This window comes from Pipistrellus kuhlii, unplaced genomic scaffold, assembly GCF_014108245.1.
Source record: "Pipistrellus kuhlii isolate mPipKuh1 unplaced genomic scaffold, mPipKuh1.p scaffold_m20_p_18, whole genome shotgun sequence".
NCBI classification, from domain to species: Eukaryota; Metazoa; Chordata; class Mammalia; order Chiroptera; family Vespertilionidae; genus Pipistrellus; species Pipistrellus kuhlii.
Window position 1 is genome coordinate 24,412,073 of NW_023425493.1, and position 10,736 is coordinate 24,422,808.

Sequence of the window (10,736 nt, forward strand, 5' to 3'; positions counted from 1 at the left end):
TATAACACCTAATGGAGAAGGGAAGCCCTGTCCTTAGGGAGCCTCGCATTAGAAGAAGCCAGCACAGGGGTGGGCCGAGCAGATGATTCAGGCCACCAGGGCTGGGGTGTAGGGAGGCAGACATGGTCAGTTCAGTGGGGCTTAGAGGAGAAGAATGAAGAGATCAGGGAGAGGAGAGAGAAAGAGGCTGAGCAGGCCAGAGGGAAGGATTCATCCAGGTTCCAGGAAAGGCCACTGGAACTGCCTTGGTGGTGAAGCATTAGGGGGGCAAGGAGGAGGAAGACGGAGGAAGGTTGAGGAAAGAGGAATGAAGACATGAGCGAGGCCGCTAGGTAGAAGAATTCAGACAGGACACTCAGTGCCCAGGCCGTTCCTGGGTACCTGGAGCTGTCCTGGCCGGTGTCACCCACTCACATTCTCCCAGGAACAGCCTGTGACACTCTGAGCCTTCCTTACAAGCTGCAGTGTCGGGAAGGACTGCCCAAAGGGAAATGTCTTGTCACTTTGTTTCAGGGCATGTGTGTGGCTGGGAACCTGGCCTTTGTCCCTGCTGTTCCCAGGTTCTCTGACCTGTGAGTGGCTTGTGCGAGGGCTGTTTTGCGATGAGATGAGACTAGATCAAAAGACCCTTCAACTTCACTCCCCTCTCCAAGCCCCATTCCAGAGTTGAAGCACCCTAGGTCCCAGGCACCAATATAAATCTCACCTCTTCCCGACGTGTATAAATCCAGAACCCAGCCCTGCATGTAGGAAAGCCCCTTGGGGCGGGTAGGACAGCTGTTGCGGAACCAGACTCTGGCATGGCATCTGTGTCCAGATTTTATCCCGCCGGTGTCTGTGCAGCCCTTTGTTCCCATGTGTTCCCCCATGCGTGCACACACTCTCCGTTTGCTATGTCCTCGGGCGGTTTCAGAGGGGACTGCTTCAGATGGCCCAGTCCCTGGGGCCAGTCTCTTCATCTGTGGGAATTGTGAGTGGACAGGAGGTCTCTGAGGCTCGTCCAGCCCTGCCAGCTGGGGCTGGGCCTGGCCAGAAAAACCAGTTCCCTGAGGACAGCCAAGGGTGGTTGGCATGGGGCAGCACAGACCACTTTTCAGGAGCTGTTGTTGTTTTTGGAATCCCAGGGCGGTGATTTTCTGCCCTGTGAAGAAGGAAGGAGGTTAGTGAGTGTCCGTGAACCTGGGGCAGGTGCTCAGTGGCGAGAGAAGATGCTGATGCTGGGCCTGCCCTGGAGCCCTGAGAGAGGTGTGCGTGGCCTTCCTCACATCCTCTCGGCAGCCATGGCTCTGGCTGCAGGAGTAGTTTCAGCAGCAGGGTATTTGGGTGACTCCAGATGCATAAACAAAACCCCCACGAACACACTGTTGTTGAGTTGTTCACTGTGCAGTCCTAGTCCCCAGTTCAGGTCCCGGCTGGGGGTGATCTGGCCATGGTAGTGTCTTAGTAAGGGACAGGCCTGGTCCCTTGTTAACCCTGCCTGCAGAGGTCTGGCTTGTGGACATGCTAGGAGCAGGCCCAGTGCGTTGCCAGGTGACCTGCAGGCCGTGTTCCTCTTAGCTAAGAAGAGGAAAGCCCCTTGGAAGGACAAGGCTCCGGGTGATGGGGCTGGAGCGTGCTAGGAACTGAGGGACTAGGGGTTGAGTCTGAACCGTTCACTCGCTGAGGGATGTTGGGCAGGTGGCGTGCTTTTCTGTGCTTGGCTTCCTTGTTTATATAAGGAGTGTTTGAAATAGTCGGTCCTAGGGCCCCCTTTCTGCCCTTGCTCTGCTTTTTAAACGTAAGCACCTCAGAGCTCCTGGCTAAGGCTAATGAGGCCAGCGGCAAGCATGGGCCATGTCTCTAGGGTGAGACCTAAAAGTCATAAAGAGGCCTGGGGTCTTGTCTTAGCTCTGCTGTTGGCTTTCTCTGTGACCCGGGGCGTTCCTCAAACTTGAGGCTGAAGTCGCCTCCTTTGTAAATTAATAATAATAAGTAAATCTTTTGAGTATTTACTATGTGCCAGACACTGTTCTACATGCTTCATGTGTGTTTTGTTGTTGTTGTTTTGTTACTTTTCACCTGAGGATATTTTTTCCATTGATTTTTAGAGAGACTGGAAGGGGGGGAAAGGAGAGAGAGAGAGAGGGAGAGAGGGAGGGGGGGGAGAGGGAGTCATCAATGTGAGAGAGACACATCGATTGGTTGCCTCCTGAATACACTCCAATCGTGGGTGGGGATTGAACCTGCAACCCAGGTACATGCCTTTGACGGGGAATTAAACCCGCAGCCCTTCGATGCTTGGGTCGACGCTCTAACCACACAGGGCGTGCTTCCCTGTGTATTAACTCGGATCTCCCAACAGCTGTGTGATACAGGCAGGGTTATTGCCTCCAGTTTATGGAGAGTAAGTAGCTTGCCCAAGGTCACATGACCTATAATGGAGGTAGCCAGGAAGTTTGACCTCATCGCTCATGCCTGTGACCTTATTGTTGTGTGGCACAGATAAAGCTGCCCTCTAACGACGGGGCTGGCGGGTGGCCCCCGAGTAAGCTTGGTGGTGCCAGGCTGCTGTGATGGGAGGAGGGGCGTGCGTGCCCTCCCGCTCCCACAGTGCAATCCCCTTCTGCTCCTGAGGGAAGACATTTCTAAACCGTTCCAAACAGGATGCAACACGAAGCATTACAGCGCTGTGTACATTGTGAAACACCTTGTGGCTCTGTTTGTCCTGGACAGAGCAAATATCACCGCTTCTTTATTAAGACAGAAATTTTAGAAAAGAACAGGCAGCATCTCCTGGGGAAACTGGTCAGCACCTTGGCCTGCTGTGCTGCCCCCCCCCGTTTCCCTCCCTGCCCCACGGCTCTCGTAGGCGCTTCGGGGGGCAGACACGCATCCTCCGTGTTTACGTGGGGCCCAGCAGCTCCAATCTGGCTGCTACTTACGTGTTGACAGTCTCTAGCAGACTCTGGACTTTGTAGAAGGTGGGATGGCCGTTAGCAGTAGCTTGTTTCAGACACGCTGTTCACCTGGTGTTTGATCACCCTCCCCTCCGTCTCTAAAAGGCACTTACAGACGTGGCAGTGGAAGAGATGACAGGCATATATTAGACCTCCCCTGGTTTTTTACCTTTCTTCTCATTAATTGACATTCTGAAGTGGTACCTCACACAGTAAACTTTTTAAAAAGTTAAACACTATTTAAGAAGCCACCTCTTGCCCTCCCAGTGTGGCTCAGTGGTTGAGCATCAACCCATGCACCAAGAGGTCCCTGGTTCAATTCCCGGTCAGGGTTTCGTACCCCGGTTGCCACTTGAACCCCAGTAGGGGGCATGCAGGAGACAGCTGATCTGTTTCTCTTTCCCCCTTCTCACTCTCCCTTACTATCTCTCTAAAAATCAATAAAAACATATAATAAAAAGAAAGAAACCATCTCTTTTCATCCTGTTTAAAAAAACAAAAAAAAACCCTAGCACCTTAAAAAAAAACATAAACACAGACAAAAAACCCCTAGCACCTTATGGCTGTTACAATTTGCATTTTTTGAACTAGGAGTGCGGGCCAGCTTCCTGGGGTTCCTGTGGGTTTTGTGATTGTTCCCTTCTGTCATTAACAGCTCCTTCCCTCTCCACGTTCCTCCGGAGGTGCCGCAGCCTTAGTCCTCTCCCTCCCACCGTGGCTCATTCTCCCTCTCCCCACCCGGCAGATTACCAGCTGACCAGTGCGGAGCTGTCCTCCTTACCAGCCTTCAGCTCACCTGGGGGGCTGTCACTAGGCAATGTCACCGCCTGGCAGCAGCCACCACAGCCCCAGCAGCCGCCCCAGCCGCAGCCTCAGCCCCAGCCCCAGCCGCAGCCCCAGCAGCAGCCCCAGCAGCAGCAGCAGCAGCAGCAGCAGCAGCAGCAGCAGTCCCACCTGGTCCCTGTGTCTCTCAGCAACCTGATGTGAGTCCCTGGGGATCCGGCACATGTTTGCGAAGGGCGGGTTGAGGGTGGGGAAGAGGAGGGATCCCTTTAAGTTAGACAGCATGGGAGGCACCAGATGGCAGTCCTGATATCCCAGGCACAGGCCCGAGCCCCTCCCCCAGCCAGCCGGGGTGGGGACCCCGCGCTGTAAAAGATGACACGAGATAGAAAGAACTAATTAAAAAAAAAAAGAAAGAAAGAAAAAGAAAGAAAGAAAGAAAACTAATTTGACTTCTTTTCCTTCTTTTCCTTCACTTGGCCATCTGTCTCCTGGTCTCTTGTCTCCATCCTCTTGTCTCTTCCTCCCCCTCTCATCCCCATCCCCCATCTTCTCCCGTTCTCTGTCCTCTCGCTCTCTGTTTTGTCATTCACCTTCTCTCCTCTGTTTCTGTCCCCTTTTCCTGTTACCAGCCCTGGCAGCCCCCTGCCCCACGTGGGTGCTGCCCTCACGGTCACCACCCACCCCCACATCAGCATCAAATCGGAGCCTGTGTCCCCAAGCCGCGAACGCAGCCCTGCACCTCCCCCTCCCGCCGTGTTCCCGGCCGCCCGCCCTGAGCCTGGCGACGGCCTCAGCAGCCCAGCCGGGGGCTCCTATGAGACGGGGGACCGGGACGACGGCCGGGGGGACTTCGGGCCCACCCTGGGCCTGCTGCGCCCAGCCCCAGAGCCCGAGGCCGAGGGCTCCGCTGTGAAGAGGATGCGGCTCGACACCTGGGTACTGTAGCATCACCCCTTTGTCTGCCAGTGTCTGCTACACCCAGGGACTGCCCCGTGTGCCCCCAGCCTGTTCTATCTCCTACCTGAGAGGCCTTGTGGCCAGCAAGCCCTTCCGTCAGCCCTTCCGGGGCAGACCATGCCCTTTCACCCCCACCAAAGGCCCATCTCTCACCCTCCCTCCAGCATCAGTCCTGCTCGATAGCATCCTCCCCTCAGAGCTGGCCCTGCCGCTAGTCCCCGGCCCTACAGGGAGAGGGGCGCGGGGGACACATGCCCTGTAGCCCGGGCCCCCCCTCCCCCCCTCCCCCATCTCCTCTCTTCACAGACATTAAAGTGACGCCCCCCACTCCCCCCCTCTCAGCCACCCTGATGAAGAGTTGACAATCTCACCGCCCACCCCCTGTCCTGGGCTCCTCCCGCTTGACCCCCACTTCCTTTCTTGTGCTCCGTGTCCTGTTGACGGTTACCTTTGTGTATAATTATTATTATGTTATTATTAATATTATTTTTTTTTAATTTGGGTTCTCACTTTGGAGAGGGGGGTGCTCCCATCCCCTTTCTGCACCCCCGCCATTCTCACCGGCCGCGGGAGCTCTCTCCGCGGGAAGGGGAACACTTTGCACGTTGCACACATATGCTGCAGGAGGGGCGGGGGGGCTGTTGGGCTTTCGGGGAAGGACAGGTGCCGAGCCCTGCATGCGGAGCCCTCCCACCCCGCCCCCCAGATAGTGGGAAATAACCAAAAAAACTACCAAACAACAAAACCCTTACAACAGACTGAACCCCAAAGCTGGTGTGATGGTGGGTTTGTGTGTCAGGGGAAAGCGAGGAGGAGGCTCTGTAAAGGGTGTCTGCCTCCGGGCTGTCCCTGCGGCAGGATGCCCAGGCCCGGCCCCACAAGCCCCTGCACACACACGGCACTTGCTCACTGGTTCTGTGTGAGCTGCACCTCCCGGGTGTGGGGGTGCTGGCTGAGCTTTGGGGCCGGGAAGGCTGCCTAGGGATCTGAGGCTGCAGGGAGGCTTGGAGGGAGCGCCCCTCTGAAGCACATTTGGAGAGAAAGAGCCATGAGGAGAGAGAAGGCTGAGGAGGGACAGGGCTGGGACAAGGGGTGAGCATCCCTTCCCTCTCCCAGCGCTTTCTCTGAGACACAGTGCAATAGCTACCCAGCCCTCGGTGGACACCAGCGCAGTAAAGCTGGCCACAGCGTGCAGGGAGAACTGGGGAGAGGAACTTGAGTGAGGTGACGAGGTGAGGAGGTGACTCACTGGGAGCGGGTCTGGTCACTTTGGGATGCCTGAGGACGGGACCCTTGCATCCTGGGGGCGAGTGTGAGTGAGGGGACTTGAACTTCCTTGCACGTACATATTCCCAGAGGAGTGGACGTAGGGATGGGTGAGAGGATGGGAAAGGAGACCGGAGGTCTGCAGAGGTCTGCCTCCCTTCTTTTCTCCTTGGCCCTTCTCCCCGCCCTCTTCCTAGCTCCTGCTCCTGCCCCCGATCGGCTCCGGACCCCACCTCCCTGTTCTCGGCGCCCTCATTGTCTGGCTACCTCCTGTCCCACCACCCCAAGGCCGAATCCCACCTTCCCTCTTGGCTACTGTAATTGTAAATAGCAACCTTTGGAAAAGTTAGCAGTGTAACAGTCCAGGAAACTGTTGTTTTTTTTTTGTTGTTGTTGTATTGATATGAAATGAGATTCTATTTTTGTCAAAGTATATTGTAATAATAATGACTCAAACGCCCGTACTGTACAGATGAGGTTCTTCTGCTGTTGTTCTTGCTCCCCTCCCCCAGCCCCCAGTCTGCCTCTCTCTGCGCCTCCCCAGGTCCTGAGACCTCAGGCAGGATGACAGGTCAAACTGGAGGGGGCAGGCCCCACGCCGTGATCCACACCACCCCTCACCCGAACGTGCATGGGCAGGCAGACTCCTTCACAGAGGCCAGCTCCTCTGCCCAAGGGGGTAGCACTCCCTGGGGGTTTATCCCGGTGGGAAAGCAGAGCAGACAAGGCCCAGTTCTGTGCCAGGTGACTATCTTTGCCCACCCGTAGGGCCCAGCCACTTGCAGTATCCCAACACGAGGCAGGGGAGGAGCCAGGAGCAGAGGGGGACATGTGGCTGCACATGTACCCGAGTGTATTCCTAAGGGCATCTAGTGTTTGTATGTCCAAGTATTCCTTTGTATTTATGTGTGTGTGTGGTTGTGTGGGTCTCTGAGCCTGCCTGGGCATACACATGAATCTTTGTGCGAATTAAGCTCTGAGGGCATCTGTGTGTGCGTGTGCGCGTGCGTGCGTGTGTGTGTGTGTGTGTGTGTGTGTGTGTGCGCGTGTGCGCGTGCGTGTGTGTGTGTGTGTGTGTGTGTGTGTGTGTGAGCACGAGCACGTGCCTGGGAATGTGTTTACAGAGGGACAGGTGGCTGTTGCAGCCACATAGCCCTGGCTTCCAGCTCCGTGACCCTCCTCCCTGAGCCCCGCTCCCTTCTGGCCTGCTCCTTCGCCTGTTCTCACCCTCAGCTCTGATGTTTTTGTCCTCCCGTCAGAAAGAATCTAGCAGTTGGCCCTCCCTGCCGCCCTGCCTCTCCCTGGCTCCTCGCACAATTGTCTACCCGGTACCCACACCTTTACAGCCCCTTCGCTGCAGTTCACCCTTTCCTCACCCCAGTCCTGCCTTCAGGGTGACACCCGAGCTCCCCTTCCTCCCTGAAGCTTTTTCCTCACCCGATAGTGAACCACCATTCCTCACCCCTGAACCCCTCCTGCCGGCTGGGCGCACGGCATGGCCAGTCTTCCTGCAGGCTCCCTGGGAGTTTCAGGAATCGATGAGACCTACAGGGCCATGACAGAGGAGGATGTGGTCTTGTGTGGGTGTGCCTGGCTCTCAGTAAATGCTGAATGAGTGAGTGGTGAGTGAATGATAGGTGCTCATTGAACATTGAACGACTGGCCATCCCTTCTCAGGCTCTTCCTGCCATCAGCCTGTCCACCTTTCTAAGCTGAGGTCGGCCACCGTTAAACACGGGGTGGGGTGAGGCCCCTGCAGCTCACGGTGCAATATTTACCAGTTTTGCCCTCTGCCTTGTAATGGCAAACCTGGCTTTTGATTACCACGTGTGGATGTGTGTGTGTCCTTTCCTTTCCTCTCTATCCCTGGGGGCAGGGCGTGATTTGTGAATGAATTTGTGACGTTTCTGCAATTCAGTATCCCAAGATTTCTCTTGGGGGTAGGGGCTCCTGGCCGGCCAGAAGAAGGGTCCCTGGGAACCCAAACCTCAAGTGCAGACTTCATTCTCCCTCCTCTCACAAGCCAAATTCGCCTCCACCCACTCCTTCCTCTGAGTAACTGGGCATTTGCCAAAGTAATCACTGGAGTCATCCAACACTCCTCCCCTCCCCAGGTTTCCCACAGCTTTCAGGGACAGTGGGCAAGAAGGCCCCCCACCCACCCCAGCTGAACACACCATTTCCTCTCTCCCCAGTAGTGCACTCTGTACAGTGAGACTGACCCTGACCCTCCCCCAGCCCTCCCCACCTTGGACAGGAAGGAAGTAATGCACCTTCTCTTGCTGATTATTTATTTGTTTGGAGAGACAGAAATGATGTAAAAGTGTATCTAGAAATATCTATATCTATATATTTTTAACTGACTCTTTGGAATCCCCTGGGCTGGGGTGGGGGGTGGATTTGGGCTCTCGCGGAGGGGAGGAGACACGGAGCCTGGGAGCTCCTCTGCTCTCCCCTCTGCCCCCTCTCTCCACCCTCTGGACAGTTGGCAGAAGGAGTGGGATTTGCATTGGGGGAGGGCGCTGGAATGTTATATGGAGAATCCGGATTCTCTGTCTTCCCCATCAAGTCCCAAAAGGGAGGAGGGGGACAGGGCACGGAGGTGCCTCACCCCCAACCCGACAATCACCCACACTCCTGGGGCTCCCCCGGGGTCCTGGGCAGGGCGAGTCCAAGTGTGTGGCTGTTGATTTGTTTTCAATATTTCTTTTTGTGCTGTATGGTGATGCTTTCTTAGTATTCTACACAATAAGAAAGACAAAGTCCTCGAGATTCTTATGAGTTTTGTTTGAAAACTCTTTCACTATATTTGTTGTAAAGAGGTTTACTATTAAAAGAAAAAGAATACACGTTTCTGATACCTTTGGCTTGGGTTCTGGTTTCTCTGGTGCGGCGGGCCGAGGAGGGAAGGAGGGGCTGTGTGGCCCCCCCAGGGTCAGAGGCCAAGCATGGCGGCAGTGGGAGGAAGTGGGGGCACTTTCAGGGGACTGGCGTGGGGTTCCAGCTGAGAGTTTATCCCGAGTGCTCTGTCAGAAGCAGAGGCAGCCCCAGAACTAGGGAGGGTTGTCCTGTTAGGAGTCATCGGAGGGGTCGTGGGATCTGAGAGAGACAAGTTCCACTCAGGCCTGGTCAGGAGCAGGGTGGTGTGCAGTGAGGGAGCTGCCTGGTAGCAAACCTTTGGCCACTGAGAACTGTTCCGTGGCAACAACTCGCCCAGGCGCCAGGTTAGGCACAGTGAAGCCCACCTTCGCCGGGGTCCCACGGGGCTCCCTCCAGTAGGGGCATCTGCCCTTCCCCGCCCTTTTGAAGCACCAGCAGTGCCAGGGAGCCTCTCCCTACCTCCTCACAGATCCCAGAGGGCCTCCCTACCTGGTGCCTTAGGGGCAGGTGACTCTTCCTCCTGCCTCCCCACACACACCCTGCACAGCTATGTTTGGGCTGGTGCAGGGGCTGTGGAGGGAAGTGTGCAAGGCGTGGCTGACACATTGGGCCACTCCTCTGTACCAGGCCCACGCTAGGTGCTGCGGAGGCAAAGATGGAGTGTTAGACAGGCCGGTATACAGTGAGAGAGAGGCTTCCAAATGCCTAAAACCCACACTGCACAGCTAATGCTTTAGCGGCTGCCTATGCAGGCTGGTGCAAGAGTACATGGAGTCAGGCAAATTGCAGAATGTCTCTGTGCCTTGAGTTCCCTCATCTGCAAACTGCGGTGATCTGCCTTCCCTCCCAGGGTCACTGCCAACTTCACCTGGCTTTTCCCTCAGCTGGGGCAGAGCTGACAGACAGCTGAGCAGGAAGTGCTTAGGAAGACACCGTCCTCCAGACCAGGCTCCCCTCTGGCTGCCTGTGGTGGCAGCCTCCAGGGTGACATCCAGTGACCTCAATGCGGTACTCATTCCCGTGTGTGGTCCTCCCACACTGAATCATGGTTGGTATGTGTGTCCAGTAAAACTTCCAAATAAAGCTGGTACATGGTTCTCCACGTGCTTTCCCTGCCCGGGGAAGTATGGAGGCACACCAGAGCAGCCCGGATGGCTGAGCTGCCTCCAGGTGTCCAGCACACGGGACTGTGTGAATAGAAAACGTGTTAAGCCACAGAGGTTTGGGTGTTGTGCCTGCAACAGAACCTATCCTGTCCTGACTAATGGTTATCCATTCGCACTCGGACAACCTTGAAGCTCCATCTATTGATAACCCTGTGGTGAGGTCCAGATCTCTGGATCTGACATAGTCCAGCAATGGTTCGGCTCCTAGCTCTGCCATTTACAGCTGTGTGGCCCTGAGTATCATAATGTCCCAAGCTGCGGTTTCATCGACTGTAAGCAGAGCTAGCAGCTGCCTGTTTTCTCTAATCCCCACCTCCCCTTCTCCAATCCACCCTCCTGTCTTTGGCACAGTTCTGACCATCTAGCACTTCAGGTTCTCCGCTGCTCACCACACCACGTGAAACCCCAATGGCTCAGCCTGGCTCCCATGGCCTCCAAAGAACCAATACAACCTCTTTTCCAGGCTTAGTCCGCACATCCCTGCTCACAGCCCTTGGACTCTGGACTGGACAGGCAGCCCAGTCCATTCCTGGATAGATCCTTTGTGTCTCCGTTCACATCCTTCTTCTGTCTGAAGTGCAACAAACATGTACTCTGTAAAGTCCTTTGTGAGGCACTGGGGATATAGAGAGGAGTGAGGCTGCTCCTGCCTTTCAGCAACTCACAGTCTAGTGGGGATAGGAGCCAAGAAGCCTTGAGTCAGAAGTCTGTGTTCAGTATCACAGAATCGATACGAGCAGGCCGT

At 55.6% G+C, this 10,736-nt stretch overlaps 1 protein-coding gene across 6 annotated transcripts in view; it reads left to right on the plus strand.

Annotated features, from left to right (window-relative positions):
- MEF2D (myocyte enhancer factor 2D) overlaps nucleotides 1-6,414 on the plus strand; it is a 31,628-nt gene extending 25,214 nt beyond the window's left edge. For all 6 annotated transcript variants that reach the window (XM_036442019.2, XM_036442021.2, XM_036442017.2 and 3 more), the window contains 3 exons: nucleotides 3,682-3,919; nucleotides 4,352-4,658; nucleotides 4,986-6,414. In XM_036442019.2, coding sequence (XP_036297912.1) covers nucleotides 3,682-3,919; nucleotides 4,352-4,658; nucleotides 4,986-4,997 — 557 coding nt within the window. In that variant the 3' untranslated portion in view covers nucleotides 4,998-6,414. The remainder of the gene's footprint in view (nucleotides 1-3,681; nucleotides 3,920-4,351; nucleotides 4,659-4,985) is intronic.
- Nucleotides 6,415-10,736: the final 4,322 nt, after the last annotated feature.